This window comes from Sprattus sprattus (genome assembly GCF_963457725.1).
Source record: "Sprattus sprattus genome assembly, chromosome: 15".
Classification (NCBI taxonomy): domain Eukaryota; kingdom Metazoa; phylum Chordata; class Actinopteri; order Clupeiformes; family Clupeidae; genus Sprattus; species Sprattus sprattus.
In genome coordinates, this window is record NC_137913.1 from 19307231 (window position 1) to 19325399 (window position 18169).

Consider the following 18169-nt stretch of genomic DNA (forward strand, 5'->3'; position numbering starts at 1 on the left):
TGTGTGTGTGTATGTGTGTGCGTGTGTTTGTGTTTGTGTACACATGTGATTTGATCCAGCATGACATTCTGAAAAGCCACAGTGCATATCAGACTGACACATCCAAACACCTCAGCATTTTCTCCCATCACACCCCCCCCCTCCCCCCCCTCCAAACACCCTCCCTGCCTCAAACTGTTTGTGCCGTTGCACAGTGTGTGTATCTTCATCAGACAGTGTTTATACAGTATGTAAACACATCAATGAACACATTTCTGCGGTCAGCTATCACTTCTGATTCAGATCTCCTACGACAGGCCGCCCTCGTTGACAAACGATGCCTTCATCTGATGAGCACAAGGAATGTTCACTTTAAGCGCGAAGCACGTGATGAACACGTGAAATGGATGTGGGTTAGGGTTGGGTGGCTGGGATCGAACACCCCTCTGGACCTGTTGTGACAGTGAGGGGAGCGTAGTGGAGAGAGTACAAGGAACACGGTCTGGAGAGTTGGAACTGAAGCCGTGATGGATTTCACCAAAAAACAAGCCTGCTCTTGCCAGCTCCTGATACGAATCATTTATGAAATCACATCCTTTGTCCAACCAACACACACACACACACACACTGGGAGAGTTGGGTGTGATCCTCAGAAAGGCCAGGCACATTTTGTGCTCTGTGTTTTGGGCGAATCTAACCCCCAACCCCCCAAGCATGTGGAAATCTGCAAGTGTTTCTGAAGCTGTGCAGAAAACTTCTGGAGAGACCTGGCTAAGGAGGGGGAGGTGGAGAAGGAGTGTGTGGGGGGGGGGGGGGGGGCTGGCTGAGGGCACAGAAGCAGGATTTACAAGCTGACAGAAACAGGGTTGGCGGGGCTGATGTGTGTGTGTGTCTGTGAGTATGCGTGTACGTGTGTGTGTGTGTGTGTGTGTGTGTGTGTGTTTGTGTGTTAGAGGAGATGGGGGCGTGAGTGGGGGGGAAGCTCTGTCAGCAAAGTCTGAGCCGGGGCTGAAAGTCGTAGCAGCCGGGCAGGAGGGATTGGTTTACTGCCGCCTAATAAACCTGTGACTTCATTTACAGCTTGATTAATGGGCGCAGGCTAAATGGGGCAGTGGCGCTGACAGGAAAGGGATGGTCCCTATGACCCAGCAGAGGAGAACGTGGCCCAGCGCGGGAGAGGGAGACAAAGCAGGGCTGAGGATTCAGTAGAGATGTGTGTGTGTGTGTGTGTGTGTCCTTACACCCCCACTCTTAAACACACACACACACACACACACACACACACACACACACATACTTACACACAGATCCACATACCAATAACATACTCACTCATGCAAGCACAGCAACAAACATGCACAGACATTTCTTTAACAGAAACCCTTTAACTAGCACCCCACCCCATACACACACCAATAAAAAGCAGTACCCTGGACACTATCTCGCCCCCCCTTGCATACCAGTGTCCACTGCCAGGCTGACACATTGTCACTGAGTGATAGGGGCTCAGTGAGGATCTGAGTCAGGTGTCACCATCATAAATCATCCCCTCAGACCTCAGTGAGATAAAACACACACACACACACACACACACACACACACACACACACACACACACACACACACCCTAACTGCCACAGAAAGCCAGGCGAAGAAAAGAGGGATAAATGGAATTCCAGAGATGTTCGTGTGAATGCCATTCAGGCTCAAAGAGCCCCCTGCTTCTTACCCTCGCCTCCCACTCCAACTACCCTCTCTCTCTCTTCTCCTCCTCCTCCTCCTCCCTTTCTCCTGTCCTCTCTGCTCCCCTCCTTTGACAGCGAGGTTGACCCCGTTCCACCTGTCAGTGGCCAGGTATAATATGTCCTGTCACATGGGCCCTCTCTGCCCCCACTGCCTCAGCTGGGTGCTCTGCAGGAGGGGGCAGCACGGTCGCAGGAGGGGCGTGCATGTGTGTGTGTGTGTGTGTGTGTATGGGTATATGTAATTTCATGTATGGGTGCGTGTGATAGGTAGGAAGTGTTAGTCTGTTTGATCACATGTATGTATGTGTTTGTGTGTGGGGGAGGGAGAGAGAGAGAAATAGAGAGAGGAGGCAGGGTGTGTGGGGAGGGGTGTGGGTCTGTTTGTGTTTATTAGGCCAGCCCTTCCATGAGGGAACCACCCTACTGGGTTAGGGGGTGAGGAGGTCTCAGGCCTGGAGGGTCTCAAAGGACGATTAGATAAAGGGAGCCCTCTCTGGAATCTCACGGAGACGAGAAACAACAAGAGAGCGACAAACAAGCGAATGAGAAAGGAGAGAAGACAATGGCAGTTTTCCTGCTTGGGTTGACGTTTGTGGGATCTGACAGAAAAAGGGTGGGGGGCCAAGGAGGACCTCAGATTCATATCTCCAGGCTGAGGAAACAGAGAATGAGGCAAAGAAGAAGAGTGACGGCAGAGTGACAGGTGCTATGCAGTGGGTCACGTCCAAAATGTTTGGGAAGGTAGGAGGACATTTCCTTCCTTTCCAACTCTCCTACCGACCCACACTACTGCCCACTCGCACATCAAACAAGATCGTCAGCCATCCCTGCTCAAACAGTTGGTGCTTCCTCTGTTTGAGATGCACAAGAGAAGGATGTCCTGTGGAGTTCAGGTCTGTGCACGAGAGGGTTTGTGCCTGTGTGTGTGTTTGTGTGTGTGTGTGTGTGTGTGTGTGTGTATGTGTGTGTGTGTGTGTGTGTTGGAGTGTGAGTGAGTGACAGCCCGCCACAGGAACAGAGTGGGGAAAGAGCGTGTGGCGTGGAGTGGAGAGTTTGTGTATTTTCCGCGCAGGCGCTGAGCGCGTTGACCCCATTAGTGTGACATTTCCTGGCCCTCGTCGTAAGCCCGCGCCAGGGATAATTTGCTGCACCTTCATCCGGTCGGAATGTGTTTGTAGCGCGGCGTAATGGAGGCCATCTATTCTGGCTGTCAGCGGTGGGAAACACTTTTTTTCTTTCAGTGTGAGCAGCGGGGGAAATGTTTGACAGCAAGAGTGCAGAATAGTTTTTTTTTTTAATGCACTGGGAGGGAGGCGGGTTTGGCGGTGGGGTGTGTGTGTGGGGGGGGGGGGGGGTGTGCGAGGCTCTGTTGGCAAATGCATTGGAGTCAGCCAAGTGAAAGGCTGTGTTTGTTGGTGCAAGCTGGCTCTTTTGACTCAGTGTACCTCTAATTTCCTAATGTATTCGTTTGCTGGGTGTGCGTGCTGTACTGCTGGCTTCATTTGTATGTGCCACCGTGGGTTGCCAGCCGTGGGTAAACACAAATAGGTTGCAGGCTTTCCCTTGATGGTCGCCCCGAGCAGAAAGCATGCATTAATACAGTTAGCTCACTTAACAGCTTCTGACAGATTTTGCCTTCAGCTTTTACACTGAAGAAGAAAATTGTTGTTTATTAATACCACTATATCAGTTTTGTTTCCTGATGATAGATGACTTGATACTTGATCGAGTTGATGGATGGGCAGATTATGGTTCTGCAATGTGACTTCATCCTCCCACCTTCTGGGACTTTTAATAAGACTGACTGAAATCTGTCACCAATAAGGAAGAAGAAAGAGCAGGACTGGAAGCAGTGTGTATGTGCGCATGTGTGTGTCCACCATTCAATACCGCGTAGACTCTCAAAATGCCTTCTTGCAGCTGACCTAGGCCTAATGATGTGTGTAATGATGGCTAGATGATGGCGTGCCCCATGGCTGGTGTGTGTGTGTGTGTGTGCTAAGCGATATGCTGTGATGAACAACTGGCTGCCCGAGAGGCACAAGGCCCGCAGTGGTGGTGGTGGGAGTAGCCAGCGGGGGAACGTTCCGGCAAACATGGCCGCCTGTGGTCGGCGGCCCCTGCTCTTCGTCACAGATGCGGGCAGCCGCGACCTTCGCCAAGATCGCTCGGAGGAAGAACGAGGGCAGGCCGTATGGGGGTTTGGGGGTGCTGGAGAGGGGGTACAAATGAGGGAGAGATATAAATCATGGACTCCACTCTGTGTGTGTGTGTGTGTGGGAGGTTGCCGGGAGAAAAAGAGAGGGGGGAGGGATAAGGGGGGTGGAGAGAGAGAGGGGGGAGGAAGAGTGATGGCTACAGCGCTAAAAGTGGTTTCATTTATTAATTAATCCCTCCTCCCCTATCGCAGGTCACCCCAGTCTCCTTGTCGGCGTGTTTGCGGGGCAGCTCTTGTTAGCGGCAGCGTGAGCAGGAAAGTGACTGTGCCTGACAGTGTAATTTACATTGTCTGTGGAGAGCTATCGGGGCGCACTGGCCTTATTTATGCCACATTAGGGGCTCTGTCTGCGCCGCCGGCTCCACTCCCTATCCATCAGGTCCCTGTTTTCCAATGCTGCTTTACTGGAGCGTGCCCTTGAGAGAGAGAGAGAGAGAGCGAGAGAGAGAGAGAGAGAGAGAGAGAGAGAGAGAAAATGAGAAAGAGAGACAGAGAGAATGAGAAAGAGAGACAGGAAGAGAGAATGAGAGAGAAAGATACTAAGCAAGGGTTGAAGAGAAGGAGAAAGAGTGAACACATGTGTGTTTTTTGCACAGGTTAGTTGATTACAATAATTATTTTCAATACAACAGATTAACAAGCTAAAAGTCACATTCTACATAACATAGGGGAGTCCACTGGAGTGTTCCAGAGAGCCTGACTAGTTGGCCGTCTATTATTACCGCACAGTCTCAAAGTGAGTCCATTCCTTGGAGATTTGACTTCACAGTATAATTCAGTTTGAACACTTATCAGACAGCCTCTGAAGTTCAAGGACTGAATAATCATCGTGTGCATGTGTGTGTGTGTGTGTGTGTGTGTGTATGTGTGTGTGTATGTGTGTGTACGTGTTTGCAACAGACAGAGGGAGAAACTATATAGCCTATGCGTGAATTTCAGATTGTATGTTTTGTATATATTGTATGTATTGTACAGTATGTGGTCTGTAAAGACTGGATCGTGCGAGACTGCATAAGTGCGTGTGTACTGTATATGTATGCATTGGCTTGGCTTGTTATCTATGTATACGTGGGAGTCGGTGAAAAACAAATACAAAAAAGTGAAAAACATGCATGCAGGTCTCTCTGTGTGGGTGTGCAAGTAATACAATGAATGTGTGTATCTCCATGTTAAAGTGTGCGTGTGTGTGTGTGTGCGTGTGTGTGCGTGCACGTGTGTGTGTGTGTGTGTGTGTGTGTGTGTGTGTGTGTGCGTGTGTGTGTGTGTGTGGTGACTTACGAGAGCATGATAACGAGAGCAGCGGCAGCACCGCTCTCCATTTATCCTGCAAGGAAGTGGCGTGTCAGACGTTAACGTCCAGGGGAACATCTCAGCGCGGTGAGAGAAGCCAGGGCGACCCGCGCGGCAGCTAGTGTTTGTCATTTATCATGCGCCTGGGATGTAATTATGAGACTCTTATAAATGGGAAGAGCTGCCTGAGAGAGAAAGAGAGGGAGGGGGGAGGAAACTGGAGTGTACAAACACAGAACCTGGTAGACTAGCTTTGCCATACAAGGACACAGTCTCTGGGACACCTGGTGTTGGGAGAGCTGGGCTTTTATTTTTACCTGGCCGGCTGTGCACTGCACCACTTTTAGAGGACACATGGAGATAGTCACACACACACACACACACACAACAGACCGATGCACACACATACACACACACACACACACACACACACACACACACACACACACACACACATACACACACACACACACGCACACCCATGCAGACACGCACACACACACACACACACACTTCCTTTGCTTTCCACCAACAGCAATCCACATACCTTCAGCTTCCACACGCCCACAAGCAAACATGCACATAGTACATCTTCCTGTATGCACCCACACACAAACTCACAGACATATTCCATCTGTGTCTCTTTCAAACAAGCACACAATATCTCTCTCTGCTCGTCACTATGTGATGTAAATACACTCATCCTCCTGACAAGTGTGCTGTCTTTGAACTAGAACACTTCATACCAGAACCAACTGTGGACAATCATCCCTGAACATACACAAGTATCCCACACACTCAGTGCGTTTGTCCTATGTAATAAAAACACTCATGCCCTCAGTCCATTACTGTGCCTATTTCCCAACAGAGATAGGGTGGAGAGAGAGAAAGAGAGGAAGTGGATCAAGAGAGAGGGTTGAGCTCTAAAAGCCACTTTATTTGGTCAAAACATTACAAGAGTCCACCTCCACCATCACCCCAGCATTAATGATGATAATGGGTAAAAGAATAAAACAAAAAGTGAAAAGTCCCTGATGCTTTCAGATGATCCATATACTATACTATATAAATCTATATACCTATATACAGCCGCGGAAAAAATTAAGAGACCACTTCAAAATTATCAGTTTCTCTGGTTTTACTATTTATTGGTATGTGTTAAAGTAAAATGTACATTTTAGTTTTATTCTATAACCTACTGGCAACATTCCTACCAAATTTCAAATAAAAATATTGTCATTTAGATCATTTATTTGCAGAAAAATGACAATTGGTCAAAATAGCAAAAAAGATGCAGTGTCTTCAGATCTCGAATAATGCAAAGAAAACAAGCTCATATTCATTCTTAAACTACACAATACTAATGCTTTAACTTAGGAAGAGTTCAGAAATCAATATTTGGTGGAATAACCTTGATTTAAAATCACAACTTTCATGTGTCTTGGCATGCTCTCCACCAGTCTTTCACATTGCCGTTGGGTGACTTTATGCTACTCCTGGCGCAAGAATTCAAGCCGCTCGGCTTCTTTTCATGGCTTGTGACCATCCATCTTCCTCTTGATCAGATTTCAGAGTTTTTTTTTATGGGATTCAGGTCTCGAAATTGGGCTGGCCATGACAGGGTCCTGATCTGGTGATACTCCATCCACACCTTTACTGGCCTGGCTGTGTGGCATGGAGCATTGCCCTGCTGGAAAAAACACTTCTCAGAGTTGGGGAACATTGTCAGAGCAAAAGGAAGCAAGTTTTTCTTCCGGGACAACGTTGTACTTTGCCTGGCTGAGGTTTGTAAAAGACCATAAGGATTGAACCAAAGCGGACTGGAGGGTCTCCTAGTTCGTCTTCTCTGATGAGTCCAATTTTCAGCTTTGCCCAACACATGGTCGTCTGATGGTTAGACGGAGACCTGGAGAGGCCTACAAGCCACAGAGTCTTGCACCTACTGTGAAATTGGACTCATCAGAGAAGACGAACTAGGAGACCCTCCAGTCGGCTTTGGTTCAATCCTTATGGTCTTTTACAAACCTCAGCCAGGCAAAGTACAACGTTGTCCCGGAAGAAAAACTTGCTTCCTTTTGCTCTGACAATGTTCCCCAACTCTGAGAAGTGTTTTTTCCAGCAGGGCAATGCTCCATGCCACACAGCCAGGCCAGTAAAGGTGTGGATGGAGCATCACCCGATCAGGACCCTGTCATGGCCAGGCCAATTTAGAGACCTGAATCCCATAAAAAAAACTCTGAAATGTGATCAAGAGGAAGATGGATGGTCACAAGCCATGAAAAGAAGCCGAGCTGCTTGAATTCTTGCGCCAGGAGTAGCACAAAGTCACCCAACGGCAATGTGAAAGACTGGTGGAGAGCATGCCAAGACACATGAAAGTTGTGATTTTAAATCAAGGTTATTCCACCAAATATTGATTTCTGAACTCTTCCTAAGTTAAAGCATTAGTATTGTGTAGTTTAAAAATGAATATGAGCTTGTTTTCTTTGCATTATTCGAGATCTGAAGACACTGCATCTTTTTTGCTATTTTGACCAATTGTCATTTTTCTGCAAATAAATGATCTAAATGCCAATATTTTTATTTGAAATTTGGTAGGAATGTTGCCAGTAGGTTATAGAATAAAACAAAAATGTACATTTTACTTTAACACATACCAATAAATAGTAAAACCAGACAAACTGATAATTTTGAAGTGGTCTCTTAATTTTTTCCGCGGCTGTATATATACTCCAATTTCAGTTGTGCAGCCACAAATACAAATACACACAGTTAGAGAGAGTTAGATAGGAGGTGTGGACACTCATCAGCCTATTGCATTTGTGTCTCCTTGGCAGCCATCGGAGGTTCAGGGGACAGCCAGCGATTTAACGGCTAATTAATCGGCGTCGCTCCCACACTGTAAAAAGACAATAAATGGGGGACAAGGGCTTCGTGAGCGCTCTGTCAGTGTGTGTAGCTAATGACTTGTCAGGAGTGGATGAGGCACGGCGATAAATTAGCAACAGATGAACTGCACTTCCGCCACAGGGGGGAAGGGAGGAGGGAGGAAGGGAAAGGAGTGGAGAGGAAAGGAGGATGACACAGCCTGTCACTATGATATAGTGCCAATGTTACACTCTACTGCACAGGTCTAAACTCTTACTCTTCCCACATTTATAAGGACAAGGCAGCTGTACCAACACACACACACACACACACACACACACACACACACACACACACACACACACACACACACACACACACACTGCATAATCTACAGACACTCCACACAGTGTACAGTGCATGTGGCTCCCTCCCTCCACCTCGTTTGGCATTTAGGAGGACCCCCGAGAGGTCGCTGAGAGATGACCTATTCTTCAGGCGTCCCGCTGAGTTTACATAAGCAGCGACTGAAGCCGGGACTCATGACCTCATGGCCGTCACAGCGCGGGGGCTGCAGCTCTCCGCAGCATCAGCACCTTAGGGCCTGGAGCCTGGGCAGCTGATACTCACGTGTACCTGCTGGGGATGGTTGTGGTCCAGTTGGGACAGAGGACAGGGGGGGGGGGGGGCTAGAGGAAGAGAGAAAGAGGTGGGTGTGGTGGATTGACTGGGGCGTTTATACCCTCAGGCTAGGATCTGACTGGGCAGAGAGAAGAGAAGTGAGACACTAACATAAGGCGAGAGGAACAAGCCCCTGTTAAATTAAATAATGTGTCGGGAACATGAAGTTAATGAGCATTGCTACCTTTTAATTCGCAGCCCAATCTTGATTAGGGTGAAGGAGGAGGAGGCAGGCGTACTCCGCTCTCAGCCATCCAGGGATCTCTCTCTTTCACTCTCGTCTTTCTTCTGTCCCCCCGACCTAACCCCTGCTGGTCCAGAGCCTGTGGAGAGAGGGGTGGACCAGCTGTCAGCACCACTAATGTGCTGGGACAGACACACTCAGCTCCAGACTCAACTAGTTACAGTCACCGCCACACTGCCTGCAAAAATAGACGGTGAGAGAGAGAGAAAGAGAGAGAGAGAGAGAGTGAGAGAGAGAGAGGGAGTGTAAAAGAGACAGAGTTAACGGAGGAGAGACAAGAGAGAATGCAGGAAGGAGAGAAACAGCAATGGATTTATTTAGGGTTAAAAATGAAAGTCCTTGTCCCTCTGACAGTGAGCTCTGGCGCCTCTGAAACAGGAGCCGTGGGGTGCGTAGGTCACGGCAGAGCAGTCACCTGAGCCAATGGCTCTCCTCATGGGCTACATCAGTCTGTCAAGCCCCTGGAAGTCAGCCAACTGGAAGGTTGATGTCTTTACTCTCCCCAGCCAACTTCAGCCAACACTTCTCTCCAATACAACACAATTATCCAGCACTGGATCCAGAGACTCTTTTGTTTCAGTGTGTTTTCTCCTCTGAGGATTAATTGAATTTGGGGCTGTCAAGGATGGAGAGACATTTGTTCAAAGGGGACATTTGTTTGCAAGTTCTCATGTAAACAGGCTTTCTGTCTGCTGGAATGCTTACAAACAGAACTGTATTGGTCCCTTCAGAGTTGAACTCAGCAGCTTTGTAGAGCCAAGTTTTAACATCCCAGTTGCTGGGCTTAGGAATTTTCGATGACACGGCATGAATCACAATCGTACAACTTCATTCTAACCCTTTGAGTCTAATTTAAAATTAGTCATGGATGCATTAACAAGAGGCTAAGGGTTATTCATGCTCAAACACAAGATGCTTTTCCTTACTTCTAGAAATTTCCCATTCAACAACTTACCTGATGTGAAGTGGTTAAGCCTAGTTAAATCAGTGTAAGACCCACATTGATTTGTGTTTACCCGTAATGACCCAGAGAAGGGGGGTGGGGGGTGGGGGGGGGGGGGGGGGGGGGGGGGGGGTTGGGGGTGGTGGTGGAGAGTGAACGAGAGAATTAGATAACGAAATAGAGGGGAAAATTGCAAATGAGATTAAATGTGAATCAGAGAAGAAAAATGGTTGCCGGGTCTATGTCCGCCTAATTAGACGGCGCGCCAATCTTTTCTCTTGCTTGCTGTTAGCGCTGTGCTAACGAGGCGAGCTTATTGGCAGTTATGCAGATAAAAAAGCCCGTGATTGATCCGAGCGGGCTGCTGAAATGTGTTCCACTCCAGCCTATTGATTTAATTCGGCTTGCTTGAAAAACTCTAATTAATAATGATAATAAAACTGTCTCAGCTCATTAGCATCTTCTGGAGAGAACTTCTTCTTTGTCGTTTTTAATCCCCTTCCTCGCTTTTTTTAAACTTCCTTTTCGCAGCGCTCATCTTTTATAGTGTGACCAATTGCAATGTCAACTTGTGAACTTCTGAATGTTTCTATGTTCTGCAAAAACCTTAATGGCGAGGAAGATAACTGATAAAAATGATGGTGATAGGCCTTGTCCACTTCATGTTTCTTGACAACTTTCCTTATGTGTTGAACATTGGGGGGGGGGGGGGGGGGGGGAGGGGCAATCTGGATTGATGATTGGAGGAACAGAGGCTGTTCTCAACTTTAACTTCAAATGTATCCAGGAACAGGATCCCTCCAGATGCATATGCACAAACACAAAGATGTGGTAAACACCTTTTTTGTCAGCGAAAAAATTGAAGTGCTGACTTTTCACCCTCCATGTTTTCTTTGAATCAAAGTGAAGCCGAATAATTAGCCGACAGAGACGTGAGTGCTTGATGCGGTGTTTGATATTTGTTGAGCGCTGTGTTTTTCTTTCTGCCGTCTCCCACACTTGGATGTTTTGTGCTTGCCTGGCAGAGTCCTCCCACTCACCTCTCTCCGACTCCCGACCAGAGGGCCTGCCTGCCATCCAGACTTCACAGCAGCTCATCATTCATCTTGAAGGCTATAATTTCTACTCTCTCACTCTCTCTTGTTTACTCCATCAAGATACTGTACTTTTTTGGTATGACATGCTTAAATTCTTTAGTCATGCACATGCAGAGTAGCCCATGTACAAATATGCCCAACCATGCATATAATAGGCCTACATTGTATGTTTTCACATGTAAGACTTTAGGAAGTTTCTGTAGAGGAAGAGGCTGACACAATACAAACACTGACTCACTTTTTTTTCGTTCTTTTTTTTGTTGTGGTGGGGCCGCTCCCGGCAAGATACAGCCTTGGGCGGCTGCCGATGTCGCCCATACCTAGATCTGCGACACACACACACACACACAAACACACTTGTCCCTTTACTACCTCAGCTCTCCTTCGACAGGAAGAGGGAGTCAGTGGCAAAGAGAGAGGAAGAGAGTTGGGGGAGTAGCTGACTACCATGAAGATAAAGCTGTCTAGCGGTGTCACCGGGAGCCTCGCAGTCTCATTCCGACAGTGGGCTAGAGAGGGAGGAGGAGGAGGAGAGAAGACGGAGAGCCTAATCCATCATCGCCACAGAGGACTGACACAACAAAAGACTGAGTGCCGAGCGAGGCTTTTCGGCGGCAAGGGCCAGGGAACTTCAACAATATTTTTTGGCGCCTGTCAGGCTGTCTAATAAAGGCGGCCGGAATATGAACAATCTCGCACTGATGTAATGCGCCTCATAAATCGAATTTAATTACTCAGTGAAGGGACAGGGAGAGGGAGCCCCAACTGGATTTATGGTGTCTTAACTTGGCATCTTAACAACTTTGCGCTTTTAATATCATTACCCTGTCATTTATTCTCCCGCCTTTGTGAGTGCACACACACTAACTCACTGGGTAACACTTTTATTTAAAGCGGCCATCAAAACTCGACATTGTTGAGAGGCCATATTTGGTTTTAATATTTTTTTTTTTACAGGCTACCGCTATAGGCTAAAGGCTACAGCTTAGTTATGAAAGCTCGCCTTCCACTGTGGTGAACTTCGAGTGACCCGGGGAGATGTTAGTGGCGGTTCCAGACTTGTAGCGGACTTAAATGGGAAGGTGTAACCTTCTTATCCGTGTAAGGGAAGTGCGTGAGTCAGACGAGGAGCCTTAAAATCAGTGGCTCACGGCCGAGTCGTGCCCACAGAGGGCGCCGAGCACATCTGTCACTATCTGCTGACTATGTCTAAGCATTTCCTTCTCCCCTTCTCCCTCGGCATTGTCCTCCGTTGCCCCTTACACTCTCAGTATCTCCTTCTCCTTATATCTCCATTCTTCTGTCTTCCTTTTCACTCCTAATCTCTAGCCATCCTTCCTCTCCCCCTGTTCATTTCGTCCACTCTCTTGCCTTCAACCTGACGCTTGTCAGAAGAAAAAGAGGGAGAATGTGTGTGTATGTTAAGGAGGGGGTGAAGAACATAAAATAATGGAAGACAAGAATGAGAAAAGGAAAGAAAAGATAAATAAAATAATGAATGTGGACAGCAGCAGGCATGCCCAGTGTCACTTCTGCCATGTCTAGCAAATGGCCAATGGTATAAAGCTGTGCATTGCACCAACCATTCAGAGTCAGCCGTCTCATTAATGTTCTGCACTAAAGGCCTGTGAAGCCTACACTGACAGTGACATATTACTTTTGCAGCCTTCTGCAATCTGATATCTGGGAGTTTGCCACCATACTAAAAGATTTGATTAATACGGTTCAATTTGGGCCCAGTAATTGGCCGCAACTGTACGAACGGATAATCAGGCCTCTCTCTCTCTCTCTCTCTCTCTCTCTCTCTCTCTCTCTCTCTCTCTCTCACACACACACACACACACACACACACACACACTCACACGGACACACGGACACACACACACACACACACACACATAAACTTTCTTACAGTGAAGCATAGTGAGCTAGTGGGGTGGGAATGCTAATGAGAGAGTGGGTTAATTAAGCTTGCGGCACCATGGCGACAGTTACTGATGACTGCAATGACAAACTGCTGCCGCCGATGCTGTTGCTAATATAGCCTCACAGCCTCCTTCCAACACAGCGCACAACACCCCGATCCACAGCTAAAAAATCCCCAGGCCCAACCCAGTGTGCCTTAGTGCACAGTCTAGAGAGGAGAAGGACTGCAGTATGTTCCCAGAGCTGAGATGGATGAATCACAGGGATGAACATAAAGCACCACTAGCTTCCCTTAGCCTCAGTCAGCAGTCAGTGTCACTCTGGATGTTCAGCTTTGGTACAACAGCAGAAGACAGGTGTAGGAATATGCTGGCAGTGTCAGGACTTCCACCTGAGTTGAGTCCTACCTGTGTGTTCCCACTTCCCAATTTTGTTTGTTTGTCTCTCTTGTGGTTTTGTTTGTGTTTTGTATTGCCATGTGCCTTTGTTTGTGTTTTGTATTGCCATGCGTTTTTGTTATGTGTGCCATGTGCTTTGGTTCTGTTCCTGTGTGCTCTTGTCCCCGCCCTATAATCTGATCTCATTGATTACCTTATTTGTTACTTGCTGTTCCCTGTTGCTTTCCTCCCATCACCCGTCTTTCTGTTAGTAAGTCATTGCATTTTTACCATGCTGTTTCAATTGTTCGTTGTCAGTTTGCTGCGTCATTTTCTCCATTTCCGTTTCTGTGCCTGTTTGCCTTAGTCTGATATTGTCCTGTTTCTGCTTGCTCGTATTTGTTCCTGATCTTGTTTTCTGTTCTCTGCTTGGATTCTGGATTCTGTTTAATCTGCTCTTTGTACATAGCAGGGGAATGGAAGAAATTAAAGACTTTTAATTACTTGATGCAAATGTAATGGTGTTTTAACAATGTCCTAAATGCTGAACATTCTGTTGTAATAACTGGCTCTCTACAACATTCTGTTGTAATAACTTGAATAATTTAAAGATTTGTATGGTTTCAGCACATCTGTCAAGAACATATCTTCCTCGTTAATCAACTTATATTTTACAACTGTGACAGTTGTAGCAACCACTATCATGGAGGATTTAGTGTTCATCAGCCTGAGTTAGTTTAACTGTAAATACTCATATTTATACACAACATAAAGTCTAATATAAACCATTAGGGTCAACATCAGCCAAATGCAGACTGGAACCACCTTCATAGCCTCCTTTGTTCTCTTCTGTGCACTTCAGAGGAGAGTGAAGAAAGTGCGAGGCAAACTGATTACCTGCGTGCACCTTCTCTCTCTTTAGCTTCATGTGAGCGCTGTAAAGGTGTGTTTCACAGGACAGGTGAGGTCTTGTTTGCTTTGCGATTTAGCTCTCCAAACAGACGGGACTCAGTAATGCTTGTCATCTCGCTGATAATGAGAGTTACCACCCTTGAAATTCAAAGTGCTTTTGTGTGGCATATTGTTGATCACATCTCTCAATGCCCAAAGCCAGCCGACAACTCAAATGTGACAGTGTGTCATGAAACAACAACAAATAGGAGATTACTATTACTCTGGAATGTCCCTGCCCAGTTAGGCAACATATAATGTAATTACACCCACATTTGGTTGTTCTTAACAAGGGATGCGTGGACTGTGCTTAGTCAGTTTCCTTTGTGGCAGTGTGCGTGTTGCTCAAAATGACCAGCTTAATCCTTCCTCAGTACCTGTCTGTGATTCATTTCCCACTGCGTGTGTCAGATTAAGAAGGAGAAATCTCTCTGAGAATCTCACCGCTGTTACTAGTCATGATCCCAACAATTTTATACTTATGGGCTCTTTATTATACCAACTTTCCTATTGAGTGTTTGGCTCTGTATTTTCTGTTCATGGCTGCCAGGAGCATGGTTGTCTAAAGTCAAAAGGGTGTCAGATCAAATGCAGCGACACATCAAAAAAGTTTATTATATGGTAACGACAGTACACGCATTCTGATTGGCTATAGGGTAGTCATGCCAGCCGCGTATTGACCTCCTCGCCGGCCTGATAAGTGTTATTATTGCCCTCGAGTGACGTCATCTTAAAAAAATATCGATATTAATAGACAGCAACAGCCATGAGGAAATTCATGTAATGTTTACTACTGATAGAGTCAGGACTCCTATTATGAAATTATCTGTGAACAGGAAACCAGTTGAATGTACCATGACAGTTGATGACAGTTGAAGAATAAAGACTCAAGAACTCAGGGACATTTTGATATCGGGTAATACGTTATAGGACTTAGTACAGGTCAGTACAATTCAGAAGCAGCGAAAATGTGTTATTGAAAGTGATGATGAAGACTAGACTACTATAGTTTGAATCACTTGTGTTTAACTGTAAATTAAAGCCATTTTAGTTGAGCCCTGTTGTCTGTTTTCTATTGATCATTGTTACTTGAAGTTTGCAAGTCATAGGCAACACCTGAAACACACTGTGTCGTGAGAAGACTTGAGAGCTGAAAAAAACGACATGTTTTCTCTTGAACCGGAAACATTTTCTGAGGCTGTGTTATTATCAGGGTACAACAGCCATGAGAAGGACAACATGAGGAGGTGAGAGACAGAGCACAAGTGTGAAACAGAGTGTAAGCCACCTTACCTCTCGACTGCTCCACAAGTGTCCTCGGACTTCCTTACAGGGTTAAAGTGGAGTGGGAGATGGATTTCATGTGTGTCAAGGGGGGCCACAGAGGAGGGAGGGAGGCAGATGACAGCAAACAGAGAAAAACAGCATCTGCAGCTCAGGATGTCTTGAGGGAGAATGATGATGAGGAGAGAGTCATTTGGCATGGCGTGACAGAGAGGGGGGCAGTTCACTTGGCGCTCACTGGAATGGTTGTGTGTGTGTTTGTGTGTGTGTGTGTGTGTGTATGTGGAGGATTAGGGGTAGGGTTGACCTCCAGATAACCCTCCCAACCCCACGCTGACCCTGGCTGTTCACATGGACCAAGGGAACAAAGAGGGAGAGGTCAGGGAGTTAGTTGCTGACTTATAAAAAAGCAAGAGGAAAAAATAGGAGAAAGACAAGAACTCTGCCCTTCAGGAACATCTGGTGCTAAGGTTTTTTTCCCCTTCCTCCTTCAGGGGTGAACCATGGATAAACAGTGACTTAGCCCACCCCCGTCACCCTCTTCGTCAGGGCTTTTTAAGGGCTACCAGAGAAATTAGACCGGGCTCAAAGGGTTGCAGGCAGGTCATTCATTCTAACGGTGCAGATCCATTCAAGCGATCTGAGCGACGCGATCAAATTCCATTGCTTTGAGTGGGCGTGGTGTAGCGTGTGGAAATAGACTGGACTAGTGATTTTTCAAACCGTCAAAGACGAGAAAAATCGCTCCTCATTTGCATAAGTTTGAGCATGTTCGAATTTTCATCAGGCGCGTCGCTCAGATCGCTGTTCTACGTCACAATGGAGCTGGCTCCTGTTGAAATGCATGGGGTCGCCCAGATCGCGTCGCCCAGATCGCTTGTATGGATCTGCACCGTAAGAGCCCCAGTTCTGTGATTCATTCACTAGAAGGGGAGAGAAAAGGAAGGGAACGAGGGATAGAGCAAGGCTTTTGGAAACATTTTGAAACACCCAGGAGAAGCCTCAGGGGATTTACTACTTGTCCAACACACAGAGCGAGGCAAAGCCCTTCAGACACTGTGCAGATTCAGCTCAGATGCTTTTACCACCCTGCTTCTGCTCTGCAGAAGGCCCTTGAGTTTCACATTTGTGTACTCTAACCAGTATTGTTTGGCTGTTCTTGGGAGATTTATGGTCCCCTCCACAGGATTGCCTGTGTGTGTGTGTGTGTGTGTGTGTGTGTGTGTGTGTGTGTGTGTGTGTGTGTGTGTGTGTGTGTGTGTGTGTGTGTGTGTGTGTGTGTTGTCTTCCTCTGATCTTTTGTGGGACCCTTGAACATCTCATCCCACGCCGGGTAGAAACCGTGTTGGGTGCAGTATGTTATAATTGCTTTGTTTTGTCGCTCGTAGCTGGGCCTGTTGATTTATTTGTTTGGTGTCCCTCACTAGGAGAGAAGAAGAGGAGGAGGATGGAATGAGGAGAAAAGGAGGGAGGGATGGGGTTGGGGGTGCAGTGTGGAAGAATGTGGGAGAGGCTGCGGATAGATGAGTAGGCCCCTGATGAGCCGGCTAGCTAGGCGCAGGATTTGTGCGGTGTTTGAGTGTGTGTGTGTGTGTGTGAGAGAGAGAGAGTGTGTAGACTCCTCCTGTAATTACGCTTTACGATCCAGCTCCTCAGTAAATGCTGCATAAATCTTCCCTCACCCTGCAAGCCCTTCTGCCTCCAACCTTATCATGCAAACATTGCAATTCTGGCCACAATTTCCTCTCTTTATTGGCAGTCACTTGTGATTTAACGATCCTTTGATGATTGCACAGTAAAGTGGTGCGTGGCTGTCCACTCCAGATTGCAAATGTGTGTGTCTGTGTGTGTGTGTGTCTGTGTGTGTGTGTGTGTGTGTGTGTGTGTGTGTGTGTGTGTGTGTGTGTGTGTGTGTGTGTGTGTGTGTGTGTGTGTGAATGTGTGTGTGTCTGAACATTTTCACTGTCGACTTGTTTTCTGACGAAACGCAGGCCTGTCTGGTCACGGTCAACATCCATCAAAGGATAGTTTGTGCTACGGTGGATTTTGTTACTGTTCTTTGTAAACAGAGCGCGCTGTTGCTAAGGTGGGCTGTAAAATAATCTTTTAACTTTGATACAAACAATCACAAATTATCCCCAGGAAGTCTGGCGGAGCATGAGGCAGTCTGTATGATGACCCTGTCTTCCTCTCAGTCTACTTCCTCCACCTCCCACCTTGCATCTCCCCCACCTCTCTTTCTTTCTCTGGCTCTTTAAATATACGGCTGACATCATTGTGTGTCTTATATCTTCTTCAGAGTTTTGTCAAGGACTGGGTCAAATGTGTCATTCCTCACAGGAAGTTAAGTTTTCCTTCTTTCTTGTAGATGAGGAAAAAGGGAGAGTGTCAAGCTGACCTAAAGAAAATAACCTGTCACTACTAAGAACACAGAGACCATATGTTCAAAACAGGCCTGTGTGGCACTGTAGTTCATGACTCTGTGCTGTGATTCATTGGATCTTCACCAATTTCAACACAGTCCCCTCCAATCTAAAACCTCAAAGTAAGCTTGGAACACCGGATC

At 46.8% G+C, this 18169-nt stretch overlaps 1 protein-coding gene across 1 annotated transcript in view; it reads left to right on the forward strand.

The window, feature by feature from the left end:
• Nucleotides 1-3739: 3739 nt before the first annotated feature.
• The window catches only part of LOC308376323 (uncharacterized protein), a gene marked incomplete at both ends in the record, with an annotated part of 41185 nt that continues 26755 nt past the window's right edge, over nt 3740-18169 (forward strand). Inside the window, one exon of the mRNA XM_080852618.1 lies at nt 3740-3932. Within this exon, the coding sequence (XP_080708744.1) occupies nt 3740-3932 (193 nt within the window). The remainder of the gene's footprint in view (nt 3933-18169) is intronic.